Source organism: Rattus norvegicus, chromosome 6 (assembly GCF_021556685.1).
Source record: "Rattus norvegicus strain SHRSP/BbbUtx chromosome 6, alternate assembly SHRSP_T2T, whole genome shotgun sequence".
In the NCBI taxonomy this organism is placed as follows: Eukaryota; Metazoa; Chordata; class Mammalia; order Rodentia; family Muridae; genus Rattus; species Rattus norvegicus.
Genome location: NC_141539.1, coordinates 55,009,429 through 55,030,758, shown reverse-complemented (window position 1 = coordinate 55,030,758; position 21,330 = coordinate 55,009,429). Strand labels below are relative to the sequence as shown.

Below are 21,330 nucleotides of genomic sequence, written 5' to 3'. Positions count from 1 at the left end.
TGTACTGGGGCTGCCGCCAGGTGACAGTTGAAATCTGGGCTGCAGCTGAAACAGCCCAGAGCTGCTCTGGGGACCACTTCAGCACTTCTGCCACAGTGAGCAAAGAGGAGATTCCGAATCCTGGTAACAGAGGAAGGGACCGCCATATCTGGCACACTCAGGCTGTGCAGCCAGCTGAGCCTACATTTTATACAAATTGCCTTACCGGATCAGAATGATCTGGGTCATTTGACTAAGCTAGGGTAAATATGTCCACCCTCCACTATCCAGTGTGACACAAGCCTCACCTCTATTGTCATTGTGGTCACTGTGCCACATGCAAATGTTACAGTGTTTTATGGTTTGAGACCATACCTGCCTGCTTCTTGAGACTCAGTCCTGGGCTGACAGCATTGTGTGGGTAAGTTGTAGAACCTTAGGACATACGGTACAGCTGGAGGACGCGGGTCACAGGCTCTTTGAAGGTTCTATCTGTTTCCAATTCCTATCCAAGTTCTCAGATTGCTGTCTGCTGCAGTGTGACCAAGCAGCTACCTCAAGTTCCTGCCATGCTGTCTTACTTACAATGCAAGACTATCACTCTGAAACCTTTAGCTGAAACAAATCCTTTCTCCTTTAGGATGTGGGCTTCACCACAGTAATAAAGAAAGAGTGACTAGTAGATACAGGCAAAGTCATCTTGTGCTAATTGGCAGAGATGGAAGGATCCTCCGGATGTACTCTTCTTATTCCTGTCCATAACACATGTTCGCATGTCCATTCATTCTCCGATAGCACCATTCTCAGAGTCTCAGGACCTACGGCTTAGTTTTCTTCAGCCTCCTTATCCGTCTCCTACAATAGGGCCTTGAGGCTGCCACCTTCCTGCATGATGTTCTTGAGAACTCTCGCTTGTAGGTAAATCTATGGAAAAAGTGTCCGACTTGTTACAAGTCCAGTTCCTCTCATGGACGTATCTAGAGAAAAGCAGGTAGATTCTTTTAAAACTCAAACTTTGAGGCATATTTCAGCCAGAAATTTTCACCTAATTTAGGCATACAGTTCTGAGTTTTGACCAGTGTGACATTTGACCATCACAGCTAAGTCCCTATCATGACAACAACAATGTCATCAAGTGGTGTGCCGGCAAAGTCACAGCTATGACCGCCTATCACCTATTATGGGTGAACAGGTTCTCTCTGTAAGAAACTGAGAGAATAAAACCTTTCTGTTGCGTATGGGAGTGTTTCTGCCATACTTCATGTTTTGCTGGTCGGCTTGCTAATTCACATTCTTCAAGGTTTTTCGTCTGCTCTCATGTCTGGTGGCATGAGTTTTCGCATATCCTTGCCTGTACTTTAGGATAGGACAGTCATGTGACACATTGAATAATGCTTTCTTTGTGATTTCCTCAACAGTTGCTTGATGTGTTTACATCTCTATAATTTCTCCATTTCCCCCACATCTCTATAATTTCTCCATTTTCCCCACCTTGGTAAAGCACCTTCCTAATCCTGATTAGTTCAATATTTGGCCTCTTTATGTATAAACCTTTGGTTCATCTGGAATTTCTTTTGGCATATCTCAGAAAGTGAAATTTTAACCTTATTTTCCCTGAATAATGAGTTGTGCAGCCCCCGTTTATCAGAGAATAGACCTTTTCCTCACTAGTCTCGGAGCTTGTCTGAATGACATCTCAGAACTGTTATGCACTCTGTTGTGTCTTAACACTTTTTATCCTATTCCACAAGACATATTGCCTTTGTTTCTAAACAATAAATACTATTTCACCCTTTCGTTATAGCTTCAAAAACTGTTTTTGTTTGTCTTGTTTTGTTGTTGGGTTTTCCCCCCTTAGAATTGGAACCAGGGATGGCTGTGAACCATCTGTGGGTGCTGGGAACAGAACCCAGATGCCCTGCAAGAGTAGCCAGTGCTCTCAACAACTGAGCCATCTCCACAGCCCCATAAAATGCCCTAATACCTGTTGTGACAAGCACAGCTTTTCATTACTGTAATCTCTAAAAACATCTTCTCCGACCCTGACTAGGTTGAATGAACTAAAACCCACACCTGAATTTAATTAGTGAGAAATTTTACTGAAATCACTGCTTGTAGATTAACCCAGGTGTCATAAACATCCTGAGGAGGAGTTTTCTTTCAGAGAAACATGCTATGTTATCTCATGTATTCCAGTCTTCCTTTATGTGATACAGTAGAATTCTATAGTTTCTTTAAGTGGGTTCTACATGAGTTTGCAATGTGTTTATTCCAGGTACCGTGTTCTTCTTGTTATCAATACCCATAGCAGCTGTTGTTTCTGATTTTCATGATGCTTGCCAACTGCTGGTGACTGTTTACATTATCTTTTTAATTTCTGACTGTTTTTATAAAATGTTTGCCTGGGTGGATAGATGCTTCAGCTGGACAGAACTTGCTGCACAAGCGTGAGGACCCAAGTTCAGCTTCCCTAGCACCCACATAAAGACAATCATGGTGGCACAAGCCTATGGCTTCCCAGTGCTGAGAAGTCAGCAATGGGTGGCTCTCGAGTCTGCTGGCCAGGACCCGAGAAAGACTCAGTCTCTAACAATAAGGTTGAGAGTGACTGAGGGAGCCACCCAAGGCTTGGCACTGATGTCTGGCCTCCATATGCATACATACACGCAAAAACACAAAGCACAGTTTACCAAAACCTGGTTATAATAATATTTGATTTTTTTCCCTCAGAAGTCCAGGAAAACGAACATATCATTTATACACACTAATCATTTTATCTCCACTTTTCTGACTTTATAATTCATTTTTTCTATTTCTTTTTTGTTTTGTTTTCTGGCATTTTAGAATTTTAAATCATGTTTTATGAAGTCTGGTACTTCGCAATGTTACATTTTAGTGTCATATTCGTTTTCATATTTTATAAAAACCATAAATGGATATAGTTATGGTCAGAAGATCTTACAGTTTGAGCATAAGTCCTATTTAGTATGGTGTAGGAGGGCTTTGGTTTGTTTGTTCATATCTTTGTTTTACATTTTTATAGTTTCTTAATATGAACTATTAGCGCCTGCAATCATTAGCATCAGCTTTCTGCACATGCTCCTTCCAGGTCATGCCGTTTAGGTTGAGTCCTGATTTTATGAGACTGAGCATCTTCTGCCTTTCCCTGTGCTTTAAAATAACTTAATGGCACAGATGGCTGGTCGCTTAACAGGACGGCATGACTCATTGAATGGCGTGTATGGAGGCAGAAGCCTTTGGGTCTTTCTGCCTTTCTCCTTCTTTTCTTTTCTTTTTCTTTCTCTTGGTTTCTTTCTTTTTTTTCTTTCTTTTTTTTTGGAGCTGGGGACCGAACCCAGGGCCTTGTGCTTGCTGGGCAAACACTCTACCACTGAGCTAAATCCCCAACCCCTTTCTCTTGGTTTCTTGAGGCAGGATCTCACTGTAGGCCAGGCTTATCTGGAACGTACTCTGTAGCCTAAGCTTGCCTCAAACTCACAGTGATCCTCCTGCTTCAACCTCCGGAGTGCTGGGATGACAGGCCTAAGTCACCAATGCTCGGCTAGCTAGCATCGCAGTTTTCAAAGCACCCTCTTTTGCCCAGTGTTGGGAATTTGAATTAAAATTCCTAAGTTCATTCAATAATTTAGAAAATCAGATGGTGGAGAGCAAACTCATCTGTTTCTTAAAATACAACAAATTGTAAAAACAAACAAACAAACAAACAAACAAACAAATAAATAAATAAATAAATAAATAAATAAATGTGAGAGCTAAATTCCCCTCATTTCTTTGGAATCCATGGGCTCTTGGCAAACATTACTTCTACTCACATAAAGCTTATTGATCCCCATATGGTACTCAAAGGTGTCTCAGGCCTCTTCAGATAGGACAGATGTCTCTACCTTCTCCTAGGGAGGAACTTGAATCTGAAGAAATAGCATGTCTTCAGAACCACCACAACCACCCACCCCCCTTGGTAGCAGCCAAAAAGCACCGTCAGCCGGAGCGTTTAAGGTCCAGCGGAAACACACTGATAACAGCATGTCCTTCTCCTTTGCCCAGGATGTCTGCGTTAGGGCTTACCTAGCTCTTCGCCACCACACAAACCTGCTGATCATCCTGTTCTCCATGATGCTGATGACAGGAATGCCGCAGCTGACAAGCAAAGAGGACATTGAATACATCCGGGATGCCCTCATGGTGGGGAGAAGCGAGGAGGACGCCAAGAAGTATTTCCTTGATCAGATTGAAGTCTGCAGGGACAAAGGATGGACTGTGCAGTTTAACTGGTTCCTCCATCTTGTTCTTGGCATCAAGCAAGGAGAGAAACACTCCGCTTGATATTTGGTGCTAGAGCCCAAAGCAATTTAGTGTTCTAAAGCTTTCAAACCAGCATGTCAGTCATCAGGGTTACATTTAGAATGCAATAGGACTCTCTGAACACTGCACTTCAGAAATACAGCTCTTTCCCCAGCTGAACTCTTCACGAGAGGAAAACATGTTGGCATTACTGATGGCTTGATTAATTAATATTCAGTGTAAGGTTTCTCTGCTGCTCCCCCCCCCCGCCTCAGTCTCCATGATGCTGAACAATATTCGAAGTTTAAATGGCTTGGTATGCCTGATGATCTTGTATTGAATAACTCTGAAAATCCTTTAGTTACAATAATTGGCAATAGCTGTTGTCACATGTGTTCACCATGTCTTTTGGTTGTGTTCTTCGAGCTCTTGGCAGAAAAGGGTACAAGCATTGCTAAGCTCTGCTGCATTCTTCACAGGATGTTTCCGAGCATCCCCTCCGTGCCCACACATGTCGGTGATGTGCTAGAAGCAAAGAGTGCAAGTTAGCTTTTAGAGTACCAGAATACCGTCAGCAGTTTGTCTCCTAGTGTGCCACTGAGATGGAGACACGGAACACAGACTCTGAGCCTGAACCTTGACCCTCCCCAGCTGCTGTAACTCAAGGGTTATGGATATGAAAAGTGGAGGTAAGGCCTTTGACCAAGAGTGAATAACCTAACACGGCCACCGTCTCCTGCACAGACACAGGAGGTCACTAACTGGACCCTTGGATGCCTACAAATGACATCTTTCCCTCTTGCTCTCCCCTCCCCCGCCTTCCCCTGCCTCACCACCTTGCCTCACCTGGACTTGTGGAACCTTCAAAGACAGCTGAAAATGACTCGAAAAAGAAAGTCCACTGTAGGCTCATGAGATACTTATTTGTGGAGCTGCTTCCTGGATTTTTAAAAAGTATATTATTAAAAGAAGAGTTCCAGACAATATTAGTTTCTAAATGCTTTAATTTCACTTTTTAAATCTAAAATTTTTCTTTATTTGTTAATAGAGGATACCTGCTATCAAATGTATTCTAAGCTTATAACAATACCATTTACATATTCATTTTTTAGCTTACAGGGCTTTTAAATTTTGAGGTACCCCAGAGTTCATAAAGATAATTGAACCAATTTTCCTTTGAAGTATTTTTTCATTTCTTAAATATTATCAATGTTGATCCACCTTCGAGAGAGATCAGTAAATTATTTAATCAAACATCTTTAGCTATCATTAATTTGATAAAAAGAACTATGTCAAAGATGTCCATATTTAGATATAATCAGGTATAACTCTTTCTGACAATTTTTAAATGGTCAAAATAGACGCTTTAATTAGATGGCGCCCAACCTTCCCTTTGTGTCTACAGAAGCCAAGTAGCACCTAATTCTGCTGCAAATAAGAACCATCAGGGACAGTTTTAACACACCCTTGCATTTTAAAATCACCCCACTTTCAGATTATAATTTCATTTAGTGTGAAATGAGCCTGGGAAGTTTTCAAAGTACTCGGCTAAATCTCTTATCCATGCAGGGGAAGGAGCCTTATTTGGTCCGGGATGGTACAGGTAGTCCTTCCCCCCTGCTCACAAGACCGTCCCTAGCTCATAGCTATCTACAAAAAAACTCCTCATCCCTGGCAAGTAACCATTCTAAAATCATGCTGTCTCCTGTACAGGCCCTGCCCTGTGCTGAAATTGTGTTTCTCTCTATGAGTGTAAGTTAGGTACTTCATGGCATTTCTGGAACATAACTCCTACTGATCTAAGAACAGGAAGAGTAATGACTTCTAACTCCAAAAGGGTAGCATGCTTAAGCCTGTAAAGAACCATACACAGACTTTGCCTTTCATCTGAATTGCTGGAATGATGATCTGGATGATAAAACAATTACGGAGTAGATCTATATTTAGCTTCCGACACCACATGCATACATATTAGCTCTTTAAATGAGCCAGCCTTTCCTTAAAGCTGAACTACATGACGACACATACTGAGTTTCATTCTTCCATTTTCAAGATAATGTACTTTCAACTCCATAGACCAGCATATCAACAAAAATCACCTTCACACATGCTTGCTACCTCGCCGTTCCTGTGAATGATACATTCCGGTGATCTCTATACCTTTGAAAATGTTCTAGACCTAGGGTCCTCCTGCCACTGGGTAAATACCAGTATCTCTACCTTCAGTGCTGAGTGAAGAAAACACACATCACAGGTCAGATGGGTCAGGTCAAAGCAATTTATGTGTATCTAAGACTGCCCCCCCCAAAAAAAGACACAAAGTATCCATTGTAGACTTGGTCCAATATGACCCTACTGGTTTGGTGATGCTCTGAAAAATGCAGAAAGATATAATGAGTAAAATATATCAACTAGGAAAAAAGCTCTTGATATCAAGTACATCTTTTTCAGGAGATGGTTTGTTTTATTTTTATTAGTTCTTTGAGAATTGTGTACAAAGTTTTGACCACATGCACCCATATGCAGCCACTCACCCAACTTCTCCTAGACTCCCACCCCCTTCCTTACCCACCCAATTGTGTCCTCTCCCTTTTTTTTTCTTTTCATTCATCAATGGCAACACTCTAAGAGAATACTTCTTCTCCCAGCAACTGTCAGTTGCCAATAGTTCTTGGCTGGGGTGGGATTTCGTATCCACCTGTCCTCTCCCTGCTGGGACTTGATGTGGCTTCAGCTTTCATGGGACTTGTCATAACTGCTACGAGTTCATATGTGCAGCTTCTCTGCTGTGTCCGGAGGATTCTGATTCCTTGCCTCCATTCACCACCTCTGTCTCCCGGTCTCTCAGGTCCCTCCCTCTTCCAATGATCACTGAGGCTTGGAAGGAGAGGGAGAAGATTAGAGGCTCCACTTAAGGCTGAGTATTCCGTAGGCTCTTATTCTGCACCATGGCTAGTCATGAGTCTCTGTGGTGATCGTCTACTGCGAATAGACACTACTCTGATATAGGCCGAGAGATGTACCAATCTATAGGTAAAACAGTAAGTCGTTAAGGATCAGTATGGGCATTCTATAGCATGATTTGGAAGCTGTTAGTCCTATATTCATGATAACTGATTATAATGTTAAATAAAAAATTAGAAAATACATTTCTGAAATCATTGGCAATTATGTTTAACAATATGAAGAAAATAAAATAAGCTGGGATTTCTTAAAGGTTCTGTTGACTTATTTCCAATTCAACCCAACCTAGTAATTCTTGTGAACACACTCAATTCCAGTCTCCAGTGTTCTCACAGGCTCCTTTCAGGACACAGGCCAGGGAATTCTAAATCACACACGTAGCTAGCCCCATCTGGAAACTAAGACAGTCTCCTGTATTTTAATTACAAATGTTAATTTAAATTAAAAAAAGAATTTGACATCTTGTGTATCTTTTAATGTTTAAACTTCCAAATGTTTCTGAAACTCATTTTAAAATTGAGACTTATTTTAAGAAATCGTTACTGAACGCTCATTGCCTACGAGAAACCGCAGTGTGCTGAGAAATTGAGTACGCAACAAGATGGACTGAGTCCCAGTTCCTATAGCGTTCATCAGATGCTGGTGATGCAAATTCTTCGTGTGTCTATATGTGTGTGTATGTGTGTGTTGTGTGTGTGTATGTATGTATATTTGTATGTGTGTGTATGTGTGTGTTGTGTGCGTATGTATGTGTATGTGTGTATGTGTGTGTATGTGTATGTGTGTATGTGTGTGTATGTGTATGTGGTGTGTGTATGTGTGTGTATGTGTATGTGTGTGTGTATGTGTGTGTTGTGTGTGTATGTATGTATATTTGTATGTTTGTGTATGTGTGTGTTGTGTGCGTATGTTTGTGTATGTGTGTGTATGTGTGTATGTGTGTATGTGTATGTGTGTGTATGTGTATGTGGTGTGTATATGTGTGTGTATGTGTATGTGTGTGTGATGTGTGTGTATGTGTATGTGTGTGTGTTTTGTGTGTGTATATATGTGTATGTGTGTGTATGTGTGCACATGTGTGTATGTGTGTGTAGGTGTGTGTGTTATGTGTATAGGTGTGTGTTGTGTGTGTGTATATATGTGTATGTGTGTGTATGTGTGTGTATGTGTGTGTATGTGTATATGTGTGTATGTGTGTGTATGTGTATATATGTGCACGTGTGTGTATGTGCTTGCATGCATGCGTGTGTGTGTGTGTGTGTGTGTGTGTGTGTGTGTCTTATGAAGGCCAGTGGTCAACACTGGCTGCTTTCCTCTATTGCCCTCCATCTTAATTTTTTAAGATGGATTCTCTCACTGCAACCATTCCACTGACTGGCTGGAATAGCTGGCCAGCAAGTCCCAGAGGACCTCCTGTAACTGTGAGCCATTCTGCCCTCCCCAACCCGCTCATCCCATGCTGGGGCTATTCATTCAGACTACTGTACCCTGTATTTTTTCTGCTGGAAATACAAACTCGGGTCTTCATGCCTGTGTGGCAAGCTGTTACAGACTAAAGCATCTCCCTAACCCCAATGCAGTACTGCCAGTGAGTTTCAGGTCAACGGTTTTCTTTGGGGAGGGACAGCACCAGAGTTCACACACACTAGACAAGCTTTCTATGGTCAAGCAGTAGGCCCCATCAGCAATATATTTCTTAGTAGAAATATATTGTGAGCTGAATTGTGTCCCACCCTCAATACGCACATGAAAATCCTAGCTCCTGTATCTGTGTGTCATCTTATCTGGAAACAGATTTTATACATATATTCGAGTTAAGATACTGTCCAATGACTGGTCTCCTTAAATGCAGAGAAGTGACACACGGGGCAAGCACGATATTGGAATGAACCTTCTGCAGACTGAGGAACATGTGGAGGGAAAAGACGGAGAGGACCCTTTCCTTAGACCCTTCCTAGGATGCCAACATTTTGATTTTGGAGTTCTGGCCTCTAGAACTGTGGCAAGATTGATTTCTATGGTTTTAGGCCACCCAGTCTGTGATATTTGGTTCTGATATCCTTAGGGTACTGATCCAAGTGACTAACAACATTCCATGGAATTCTATGGGGGTATCACAGGAGTTACATGCCAACTTCATTGATGTTTTCTGCTATTGTCAGAAAGATCTAAACCAATTTAAACTGTGACAAAGGTAATAATGACAAGAAACTCTAATTCAGTGGGTTAAAAATAAAAACTTCTTGAAAATATTGAATTTCCAGAGAATAAATTGTGCATGTCCAGTAACCATGACAGCAAACTGAACACAATGTTTATTAAACATGTACAATCAAAATAACTTACGCTCATCTTCAGTCAGCCATAATTGGTTTCTGGCCAAGGCTGATGCTGACTCGAGGGAAAGGGTACCCTGTCTGTCACACACCAAAAGCTGAGTGAGTCCGTAAATCGAGATATGATTTATCAAACTTACTGTATCTATTCTCTGCCTTAGTTGGTCCACATCCAAGAATTTGTCCATCAGAAAGGACGAAGCACGTAAAGACTAATCATCAGAAATAGTTATCAGGAGCTGGGGAGATGGCTCAGTGGATAAAGTTATGCCGTGCATGTTAGGTTTAAAATCTCGGCCCGTGCAGGGACAAAACACACCTAGCCACCATGGTTCCACGTGGAAAGGTTTAATGAGAGAAGAGTAGAAGAGCGGAAAGGTAGCCGGCCACGGGCACGTGGAATGGGGAGGACGGGGAAGGGGGCAAGAACAGAGAAGAACAAAGAGCAAGAGCAGGTAAGAGGGGAGGGAGGAAGAGAGGGTAAGAGAGGCACAGCTGGCTGTTGCCAGGCAACTGTGGGGCGGAGCATACCTGGCTATTCCCAGGTAGCTATGAGGGTGGAGCTTAGACAGAATACCAAACAGTGCATACGTAAGGACCTGCGTTCAGGCGCCCAGCGCTCTCTCTGTGGCCAGTTAACCAGCTAATTTAGCAGAATCTGTGTGGTGTTCCCTTGTAGGCTTCACAGCAGCCACGGGAAAATGATCAGGACAAGATATGGAACTCTGTTTAGCCGGATTTCATTGTAGCCAGTGCTGAACCAGAACTTTTAGAGTCTGTCCCAGATCATTTTACTTTAGTCATATTAAGCAAAGGACAATTTTGGGGGAAAAAGGTATTCACATAACAGTTAACTTAGTCCCAAATGCACAACAATTTTAAGACATGTTTGTTTTGAAGCTTTTTGCAAAGTACATATGGCTTCATCCATAGGATGGTTTCTTCTTGACTTAGAAACAGTGTTGAAGATAACGTTCTAGGGAGAATACCTGATGTGAACATAATGCCTGTGGGACCAGGATTGGCCTGGCCCTAAGATAACCTAGAAGTCGCTTGGGCTGTTGTAAACTGCAAGTGACATCACTTTAACAAATGGGTTTATGGTCTAGAAGCAATGCTCAGGATTTCATAGGAAAGGGTCTGGGGTAAATAAATACTGGGAGACACGGGCAGAGCCTGTCTTATCAGACAGCAAAGAATCACTAGGCTGTAAAACTCCCTTACTTCTGGCATTCTAGGAAGAACCAGCTGTGGACCTCGTTCAGCTGAAGGGGCAAGCTGTGTGTCTAACTTCCCTGGCTTCTCCGGTGCTTCTCTGTGTGCACAAGGCCGTTTTGCCCTCTGCAAATCTGTAAGCTTCCGGTTGTAAAAGGTCCGGCCTCAAACATTCAAGATGAAGAGTAATAAAGCAGGATCTTGATGTTGACCTCTAGTCTACACATGTCCACACACTAATGAAAGCCGGTAAAGCAGTCACCACGATTCTCTATGACTAAAATTTGCAAACAACCTAAGAGCCTCTCTGCAAGAGATCAATTAGCTGAGTGCCATTGAATTAGGATCCAGAGGTGTAGCTCAGTTCCTAGTGCTTGCCCAGCAACACAAAGGTGTGGCTTCAACCCCTCGTGCTGACTAAACTAGTGAAGGTGCACACCTATAAGGCTAACGTGAACGCTAAGGGCAAGAGGATCAGACATTCAAGGTCATTCTCTGATACTTAAGGAGTTTGAGGCCAGCCTGTGCTAGATACCCTGTCTCAAACATAAATTTTAAAATGTAAACGGTAGTAGGTGATACATACATACACATAAAAAGTTTGAGAGGAGGTGGATAGATAGATAGATAAGATAGATAGATAGATAGATAGATAGATATACAGATATAGATAGATATAGATAGATATACAGACATAGATATATAGATATAGATAGATATACAGATATAGATAGATAGATAGATAGATAGATAGATAGATAGATAGATAGATAGATAGATAGATATCATACTGGTGTTTGATTTTGTTTGAGCGTACTAGGGAATTGAATCTAAGACTTTATACATGGAAGAGAAGCATTCTACTGTTAAGCTGTATCTCCAGCCATTTTCTTTTCTTTTTTCTTTCAACATATAAGCCTAAGTCACATGGGCTTGCCTTGAACTCACGCTGTAACCCAGGCAGACCTTGAGCTTGTGATCTTCCTGCCTCAGCCTCCTGAGTGTCCGTGAACTATAGTTTATACTATTAGTAGTAACTTTTTTCACTTAGATTTTGGGGAATTTGGGTTTCTTAACCAGGAGGAAGCATTAATATTTTCATTTTGAAAAGAAAAGATGAATTCCACATGACAATCGTCTCTTTGTCTCTTTTAACATAGATCAAGCCTCACTAAAAGCTCAGAGGAAAAAAAAACAACAACTAAGCTTGAAGCCCATATTATGGAGCAGAGGCTTCAAAGCCACTGTTGGAAATTGGAGCATGAAGACAATGGCCTTAGAGTCTCCAGCCTTATCTACCTGTTGGTGATTGCTCACCCTAACACTGTCCTTGATTTCTCTTCAGCCTCAGCAGTGCTTTGAAGAAGGTGGGCTTGCCACATGCCTGACGTGCCGGTGCAGTGCCATGCAGAGATCTCCATCTGGGGAGTCCTGCTCGCTGCAGCTCTTCTCAGCGGGGTGCTGCCTGTGTGGTCCTGCTGAGCTCACATCTGAAGTCAGGGAGGTGCAAACAGCCTCCTTCTCACTCCTTGTGAATGTCAGGTTCTTTTCTAAGCATTTTCTCATTAACACAACTGAGTTAATCTCCCTGCCTGCTGCTTCAGTAAGAATTACCCCTTATGCCGGACTCTGTGTGGTTCTGAGTCAGGGGGACTGTGGCCTATCAAGGAATGCAAGGCCACTTTGCAGTATGGAGCAGCACTGTGTGCCCCTCAGCAGAGGAGCAAATCACCTGACAATCAACCCCAGAATCTTCTGGTTTAGGATTAAAATAGTTTCCTACTGTCTGGTAGAAAGCCGTCCACGGTTTCCGACCATTGCAAGGTTTACGGTTGAACAGTGGCTTTCTACAACCTGATGCATTTGATGGCCAAGTCTACGCTAATCTCTCTCTCTCTCTCTCTCTCTCTCTCTCTCTCTCTCTCTCTCTCTCTCTCACACACACACACACACACACACACACACACACACACACACACACACACACACACCACCTTTCCTTTACATCATCAGAAAGCATGTGTTCCGTTAAGCTACCAGTCCTGTGGCTACTAAGGGTTTCCCCTGAGGAAGTCTCATAGCCACATAGAAGTGCCAAGTTCTTGACTCTCCCGACTCCGGTCCCATTCTCACCCCAGCTCTGCTCAATCCACAGTTTCACAGTTTCAGAAACCAGAGAAAACAGTCTCTCACTTTAAGAGCAATTCCTTCCTCAGGTACTAATTGCTCAATGTGAACTGACACATTTGCAAGCTTTCAGTAAGTAAATAGGCTTGGCACCTTAAAGCTCCAGAAATTTAAAGGATTCTGAATTCTTACCAGAGTATTCCTTAATGGCCAAGGAGCACTTAAAGAAATATGTAACATCCTTAGCCATTAGGGAAATGCAAATCAAACGACTCTAAGACTCCATCTTACCTCCGGACAGAATGGCTAAGATCAAGAACTCAAGTGAGGGCACAGGCTGGCAAGGATGTGGAACAAGGGGAACACTCCTCCGCTGCTGGTGGGAGCACAAACTTGTACAACCACTTTGGAAATCAAGTTGGCAGTTTTCCAGAAAATTTGGAATAGTTCAACTCCAAGCCCCAGCTATTCCACTCCTGGCCATATACTCAAAAGATGCCCCACTGTCACACAAGGGTATGTGTTTCACTATGTTCATAGCAGCTTTATTCATAATAGACAGAAACTAGAAACAACCTACATGACCCTCAACAGAAGAATGGATAAAGAAAATGTGTTACTTTTACACAATGGAATACTATTCAGCCATTAAAAACAATGACATCATGAAATTTGCAGGCAGGTGACAGAACTTGAGAATGTCATCCTGAGTGAGATAACCCAGACATGCAAGGTATATACTCACTGGTAAGTGGACATTAGCTACAAAGTATAGGATAACCACACTCTAATCCACAGACCTAAAGAAACTAAGTAACAAGGAGGGCCTAAGGATGGGTGCTTGAATCTCAGAAGCAGAAACAAAATAGTCATCAGTGGTGGATGGAGAGAGGGAACTGAGTATGAGGAGGAGAACATGGAGGGTGGGAGGAGTGAGGATCAGATGTGGGGAGAGGGGGTGCAGGAGAGGACTAGTAGTGAGAACAGAAATCAGTGAGGAGCATCTCTGGGACTAGCTGGAGACCTTGGATAGAGAAAGTTCTGGGGAGTCTATAGGGGTGACCCTAGCTGTGATTCCTATCAGTGGTGGATATAGAGACTGAAGTGGCCACCTCCTGTAGCCAGGCAGGACTTCCAGTGGAGGGAAAGGGACATCAACCCACTCACAAAACCTCCAACCCCAAATTTGTCCTGCCTACAAAATATGCAGGAATAAAAATGGAGCAGAGATCGAGGGAATGGCCAATCAATGTCTGTCCCAACTTGAGACCCTTCCCATAGGAGAGAACCAACCCTTGACACTATTAATGATATTCTGTTATGCTTGCAGACAGGAGCCTAGCATCACTGTCTCCTGAGAGGCCTCATCCAGCAGCTGATGGAAACAGATGCAGAGACCCAGTCAAACGTCAGATGGAGGTCAAGGAGTCTTGTGGGAAAGTGGGAGATAGAATTGAGGGAGCTGGAGAGGGAGCAAGGACATCATAAGACCTACAGAGTCAACTAACCTGGGCCTATGGGCAACTCACAGTGACTGCTCTACCAACCAAAGAGCATGAAGGGGCTGGACCTAAGCCCCCTATATGTTTGGAGCAAACGTGCAACTTGGTCTTCCTGTGGGTCACCTAACAGTTAAAAGGAGGGCTGTCTCAGCTTTGTTGCGTGCCATCAGATCACCTTCCCCTTCCTGGACTGCCTGGTTGGGCTCAGTGGGAGAAGATGAGTCACTAGGTTAGTGGGACTAGACGTCACAGGGCGGGATGGTACCCAAGGGTGCTTCCCCTTCTCTGATGAGAAGCAGAGGGGGTAACTGGGGGAGGGATTTGTAAGGGTGGGATTGAGAAGAGAATAGGGAGGGGTCTGCAATTGGGATGTAAAATGAATAAATAAATTAATGACAAAAGTAACTAAAAGATTCCGAGAGTCACAGGCCCTAGAAGCCATGCAGAGTGAGCAGGTTACGTTGTGACCACAGTGCAGATCCTAAGCCAGGAAAAATTTATTTTCCAGTTGGAGCAAGTGAGGCAGTAGCAGTTTACAATAGATGGGACAGGGAAAAGAGTGGGCACATTTGGTGTTAGGACATCCAAAACCAAGTGTCAATTTTCACTTGAAAATTTTCATTATCCAGTCTCTCCAGTGTCGGCTCTCATATTTACAGTGAAGTAAGGCTCTACAGATTCGCAGCAGCAATTAAATGGAAGAACAGATGAGACGCGTTGGCGGCCTACAGTCTGGCCTGGAGTTACCACTCAATAAGTGTTACCTGTTGTTTGGTTGGTCTCCTCCAAGAAAGCCTGAAGAATCTCGGAATCACAGAATTTGGTGGCTCCATCCATGGCATGTGACTTCCGAGAGTTCTTTACCGATGTCTCCCCAATAAGACTTCAAGGCAAAAATAATTTCCATTCAATATCTTCAAAATAGCATCAAGCTTCTCTGAGGAACTATTCTAATCAATGCAAATTAGCTCCCGACTCTGGGCCTATTATAGATTAAACAGAGACACTGCAATCAGTTTTAAGTGCTCCCTTCTTCACCTTTTTTATCAGCCTGATGGAGGATTTACCTATGTGAAATTCACTAATTTTTAAATGTATAATTTGGTGAGTGCTAGTAGACCTATAAGCTTATGTATTTGCTACCTTGGTCGGGATAAAAAAAAATTTCATTATTCTAGAATGTTCTCTCTTACTTTTTTGCAGTTAATACTCTTCCATATCTCTCTCTCTCTCTCTTTTTTTTTAAAGTACCTACTTTTATTTTATTGTATGGGTGATTTAACTACATGTATGTCTATAAATCATGTACATACAATGCCAGTGAAGGCCAGGGCATTAGATCTTCTGAAACTGTAGTTATGGATGGCTGTGAGCCACCATGTAGGTTCTGGGAATAGAACCCGGGTCCTACGGAAGAGCAGCCAGTGCCATCTCCAACCCCATCTCTTCCACATCTCTTAACACTTAGGAACCAGCCACTGAAATGCTTCCTGTCAGTTCTCGTTTTGCTTTGTCCAGTGTTTCATATCAAAATCCCCCTATAACATATTTAATGTCTTTGCTTTAGTGTCACCTATGTTTTCCAAATGAAATATTATTTAGAAAAGCGCAATTTCCCATAGCTTTACTCTAGAGCCAAACACCAGCCTTCAGGTTTAATCACCTGCTATGTGACATAAGCCGTGCAGTGGCTCGTGCTCTGTCTAAGATTATTAAGAAGGATCTCTTTATTACTTTTACTTTGTTGCTTCTATACAACATAGACTGTGCTCATGAACCTACTGCACTGCCCATTTGGATCCCACAGACCAGATGTGACAGTTTTTAATGTCAACTTGCTACAAATTAGAACTACCAGGATAGGTAGCCCTGTATGCAGAATTATCCTGGTGACCTAAATCAACATGGGAAAACCCACCCAAGTGTGAGCATCACCTAGTAACAGTCCGGAATTTTTTGTTTTCTGTGGCAGGGTTTCTCTGTGTAGCCCTGGCTGTTTTGGAACTCACTCTGTAGACCAGGCTGGCCTCAAACTCTGAGATCCACCTGCCTCTGCCTCCCAAGTGTTGGGATTGAAGGCGTGTGCCGTCACCACCTGGCAAAGCCAGATTTTTGAGAGGGTGTGGTGGGAGGAAAGTTACTGCCCTCTGCCCTCCTGGGCTTCCCCATCTGATGCTGTTGATTTACCTGTTGCTTCTGATAACAAGTCCTTCCCTGATATCAGAACCAGCATTTCCAGGCTTACATTTTTGTGCAGCAACTCTCCAGGAACTCTCCTGGGTCCCAAAACAGGATGGTGGAGGTACCCAGCCTTGTGGACTGAGGAACTACAAGGTTGCTGGCCTCTCCAGTGTGAGGCGACCCAGCTTAGGTACCCAGCTTCAAGGACCAAGCAGCTACCAGAGTCTTAGTTTCTTCGGTGCAGAACAACTGTTATTATTATTCTAACCTAAGTCAGGTAAACCCCCTCTCCCAGGTTGATCTTGGTCAGTGTTTATCACAGCAAACTAGGACATCAGGGGTGAGGTCTGAGAAAATCCCAAGAGTCTGATTTCCCACAGGCTCCTAGGTGAAGCCAAGGCTTACCTTATAGCTTTCCAACACTGAGCACAACAAGACTCCAGATGGCTAATAGATTCTGTGAGGGAACAAAGACAAACAAGGTTGAAGTCATATCCACTCTGTGCTCAAGAAATACTACTGACAGACATGCTGTTCAACACATGTGACAAATACCCCATCAACTGCATGATACCTAGAAGTGAGCACAGATCTGCATCAGTGGCAGGTACTATGGTCCGTAGTGATCTCTGCCTCCTGGTACCCCTGCCTTTGTGATTTCCCCTTGCCTTGAATATGAACAAGGCTTTGCAACATGCTCCTGGCAAATGAAGTGTGGTAAAGATTACCTGAGTTCATTTCCAAATTGGGTTATAAAACCTGTGCCTTTCATCCTATGGGCATTCTCTAGCTCTCTCATTCTTAAATGTTCAGCTTAACAGAGTTGTCCTCCAATCAGGAGTTGCTCTGTGGGAAGGTCTGGGTGACAAGGAATCCAAGGTCTTAGCCACTAGCTGAACTCCATCAGAAGATACATCAGAAGGTAAAAACATGGACACCTTCAAGCAGAAACTTTAAGAGATCAAGAGCCACAGGGTACATCTAACCCATGCTTGAAGTCCTGAAATGAAACAATGAGGGGTTGGCAGTGAGGTTCATCCCTAGCCCTGGGTTCCCTCTGCAGGCCCACAAGGAGGTAAAGAAATAATTTGAATATATTAAAGTAAGAAAATGGTGACATGATGTTGTGCTTTCAAACCATTAAGTTTGGAGATAATCTTCTATGTGTCAATACATAGAGAATATATTTAAGAATTGTTTTTTAATTAAAACCAAAGACAAAATAAATAAGCAATGTGAAAGAACTCAGCATAGTGCCTGGGACAGTCATTGCCTGGTGATGTCAATCAGATCTAGAGACAGCAGAGTCACAAGGGCTGTCAGTCAGTCAGTCCAGCAAGCAAGCACACAGTGAGTCGTGTTTTACAAAGTGATCATTCTGCTCTGTCACACTCCCTCTTCTGTCTTCTGGTTTTGTCAGATACAGGTTCACTGACAAGCATGAAACCAAACATCAGCCAGCGAGAAACATTCAAGATACCCAGTCCCCAGGCTCTGAGCACAGGCGTCAGCCCTTTTCCCTTATCTAAACAGAGGCAAAGACGATCTGAGCTGTGTGCTGACACCTCGAACACTTGAAGAATTGCTTGTTGTGATAAATATTAATGGGGCTTTCTATCACTTTTTATTATTTAGTTCTCAGGTAAAAGACACAAAACCTTTATGTTTATGATAAGTCTTAAAAGCATTAGAGCTGGGCAGATATCAACCCTCTATGTTACTTAGTCTGTATCCCTGTCAATAACCCTAAGATATAACTTGCCAGGTCCTGCCTGGACTGCTCTCACTTCAACTGGCCACCCTAATGGCCATGCTCAAATGATCCAACTACCCCATGGTGTCTTTCTCTCTCTTCTGCTCTCTCCTCTTCTTCCTCAGACCCCAGGCCTGGGAACCAAAGGCCCAACTACCTCTCTTCTGCCCAGCTACAAGCTGTAGGCATCTTTATTGACCAATCAGGGGTAACTTGGGGAGCAAGGTTACATAGCATCATTTTGTGTACGTGATGATCTTTTCATCCCAGATCTTGGGAGCCAGTATTTAGCATTGCAATCCATAGCAACAGACCAACCCTAAACAATTGCTGGCTATGTTTCTGCTTTTGTCTTCATTTTGAGTTTGGGCAACACCACCACAGATCCCTCAGACACAGCTAGAATAGTCTATAAGCTAATTTTAGAGGTGGTACTGAGGGGTAGAAGATAAAGCCACAGGAATATTGAGACCAATAACAGAGAGTGGTTTAGTGTCACCAAAACCTATATGGAAATGGTTCCTGAGACCAAAACCACTCTCTTCAGAGGACCTTAGCTCATTGTCTGTTATGTGTAGTACGAAACTCAGCTGTGCTATAAGATTCTGGGAAGCAAACATAAGGCAGGCACCACAACATCTGGTAGAGGAACCAAGGGCATTCACCCCTGACTACAGGAGGAAAACCTGTGACAAGCCAGTGTGTTCAGGTGTCCCCTAACACACCCTTGGCCAGGGATACACAGACAAGTCTCTAGACTAGGAAAACAAGATAGAGTGTCTTAGTTAGGGTTTTACTGCTGTGAACAGACACTATGACCAAGGTAATTCTTATAAGGACAACATTTAACTGGGGATGGCTTACCAGTTCACAGGTTCAGTCCTTTATCATCAAGGTGGGAGCATGGCAGCATCCAGGCAGGCATGGTGCAGGAGGAACTCTGAGAGTTCTACATCTTCATCTGAAGGCTGCTAGCAGAATACTGACTTCCAGGCAGCTAGGATAAGGGTCTTAAAGGCCACATTCACAGTGACACACCTACTCCAACCAAGCCACACCTACTCCAACAAGGCCACACCTTCTAATAGTGACACTCCCTGGGCTGAGCATATACTAACCATATCATAGAGTGTGATAAAAGAGGTTTAAATAAAGAGTTGAGAAAACACAAGTGTGGTAAGAGTTCATTCTGGCTAAGGAACCGGGAAAGGTTTTATAGGGAAAGTGACTTCTGGAATAGCTCTTAAGATACTAATATGATCGAAACATCAAAAAGAGTAATGACATAGGTAATTAGGGCTGATGTGCAAATGGAGTGAAATACAAATGAAGAGCCATGCTGGGAGTGACATCTGAAGGGCAGAAGAGTGGGGGTGAAGAAGGACGTTCTAGACCTCTCATCTGAGCAGAGGAAGCTGGATTTAGTTGACAGGTAATGGAAAAACATGCATGTAGGGGGATTGGTCTGATGCTATTTGCATTCAAGTGCTAAATTCTATACCCCAAGATCTGGTTGCCCTCCAGTGAGGAGAGCCTCAGGGACAAGGACATCCTCATGTATACCAGTTGTTATTGTATAAACCTCACACCCAAGTTATCCCTGATTGGTTAGTAAAGACAGCCTGGGCTGTCAAAAGAAAGGGGACAGAGCAAACTTCCACGGCTTGGGATCTCACAGGGACCATGAAGAGAAATCAAGGGGAGAGAGAGAGGAGAAAACCACCACGAGAGACGATGGGCCCTGAGCACATGCCAGGAGAAACATCGAGTCACAGGGGACATCTGGCTGAGTTGTAAGTTAGAACAGCTCCCAAATCTACCCAATCTAGGCTTACAGCTTGAAAATAAAATACTAGGATTCTGTGTCTTTTCTATGGGCCAGCTAGAATATTTAATTCATTTACACATGAGCAATTTCAATCATTTTGACCATCCACACACATAGATGACAACGCTCCCCCAACACCCCCACACCCTTGTGAATAAGCAAGGTCCCATCTAGGATCAGAGAAGAAAAGAAGAGCATAGGCAAATAAAAGGCCAACAGTGACGCGGCCGGACCTGGGGTGTTAGATACTTTTGCATCCTTTGCACAGAGCCCCTGACAGACGCGACTCGAAGACGCTCACAGCATCCACGGATTCTACCCCCACTCACTTGGCTCCACGTCCCTGGGAGGATTCTGCAGATGTTCCTCGCAGCAGTGGAAACTTGTAGCAAGGCCTTTTGCCTCACGGCGACCTGAAAGCATAAAATAAAGGAAGAGACTGCTGGCCAGGTGTAACGGTCAAGCACCCACGCCATTGCCTGCAGCTGGGCCCACCTTCCCAAAAGGCGTAACCGACAGAGGACCAAGCACTCAGCACCGGAACTGTGGGGCTGTTATTGCACATCCAAACCATAGCAGTATGCTCTCTGCTGCAAAAGACTGGTGCTCAAATCAAAACAGCTTAGACAAAAGTTAATGCAGCGGTAGGAGAAACTCAGAGAAGCATCTAGCCACAAGCCCAGCTGTCAGGAGAAGAGAGACTCTCATAGATGCACATAGGAATTGTTTAGGCAAGGAATATAACTGGGGGGATGCAAGGTCAAAACTCAGATTGCTGCTTGCCATATCCCTGTCCACACTAACACTGTTGAGGTGGCACTACTGTGTGACCAGAGTTTGCTGGGCATCAGAATGCACAAAGCTTATGGTGACAGTTTGAAGTTAAACATCCTACATCAGGATTACTGAAGGGGAAAAAAAAAAGGCTCCTTCACTGTGGACTCATATTTTTCCTCTGTTGCTTTAAAAATAAATACTTCATAATTTCCTTATGTGAACTCTATAGCCGCGTATGTGTTACAAGATGTCTTATTCCTAATATTTAAGATCATACATTTTGTATATTGCAGTAACCCCGAGAGGAAGAACCCAGAACTCTAAATTCTGTTTTCATTAGGAGAATAAAGTAGAATGTGGTTAGAG

At 43.2% G+C, this 21,330-nt stretch overlaps 1 protein-coding gene and 1 long non-coding RNA gene across 6 annotated transcripts in view; one reads left to right on the top strand and one right to left on the bottom strand.

Moving 5' to 3' along the window:
* The window catches only part of Pik3cg (phosphatidylinositol-4,5-bisphosphate 3-kinase, catalytic subunit gamma), a 35,246-nt gene extending 27,749 nt beyond the window's left edge, over nt 1-7,497 (top strand). For 3 of the 4 annotated variants that reach the window (XM_087552624.1, XM_087552626.1, XM_087552625.1), the window contains exon 11: nt 4,045-7,497. In XM_087552624.1, coding sequence (XP_087408750.1) covers nt 4,045-4,323 — 279 coding nt within the window. In that variant the 3' untranslated portion in view covers nt 4,324-7,497. 4 annotated transcript variants of the gene reach the window in all.
* Nucleotides 7,061-19,369, bottom strand: LOC134479360 (uncharacterized). 2 transcript variants are annotated; one of them, XR_015622323.1, is made up of 4 exons: nt 19,224-19,369; nt 17,012-17,063; nt 15,190-15,408; nt 7,061-7,308 (listed from the first exon to the last, which is right to left on the bottom strand). It is a non-coding gene; the product is annotated as an uncharacterized LOC134479360 (long non-coding RNA). The 2 variants fall into 2 exon arrangements; XR_015622322.1 differs by having other exon boundaries at nt 15,190-15,308; nt 19,224-19,343.
* Nucleotides 19,370-21,330: the final 1,961 nt, after the last annotated feature.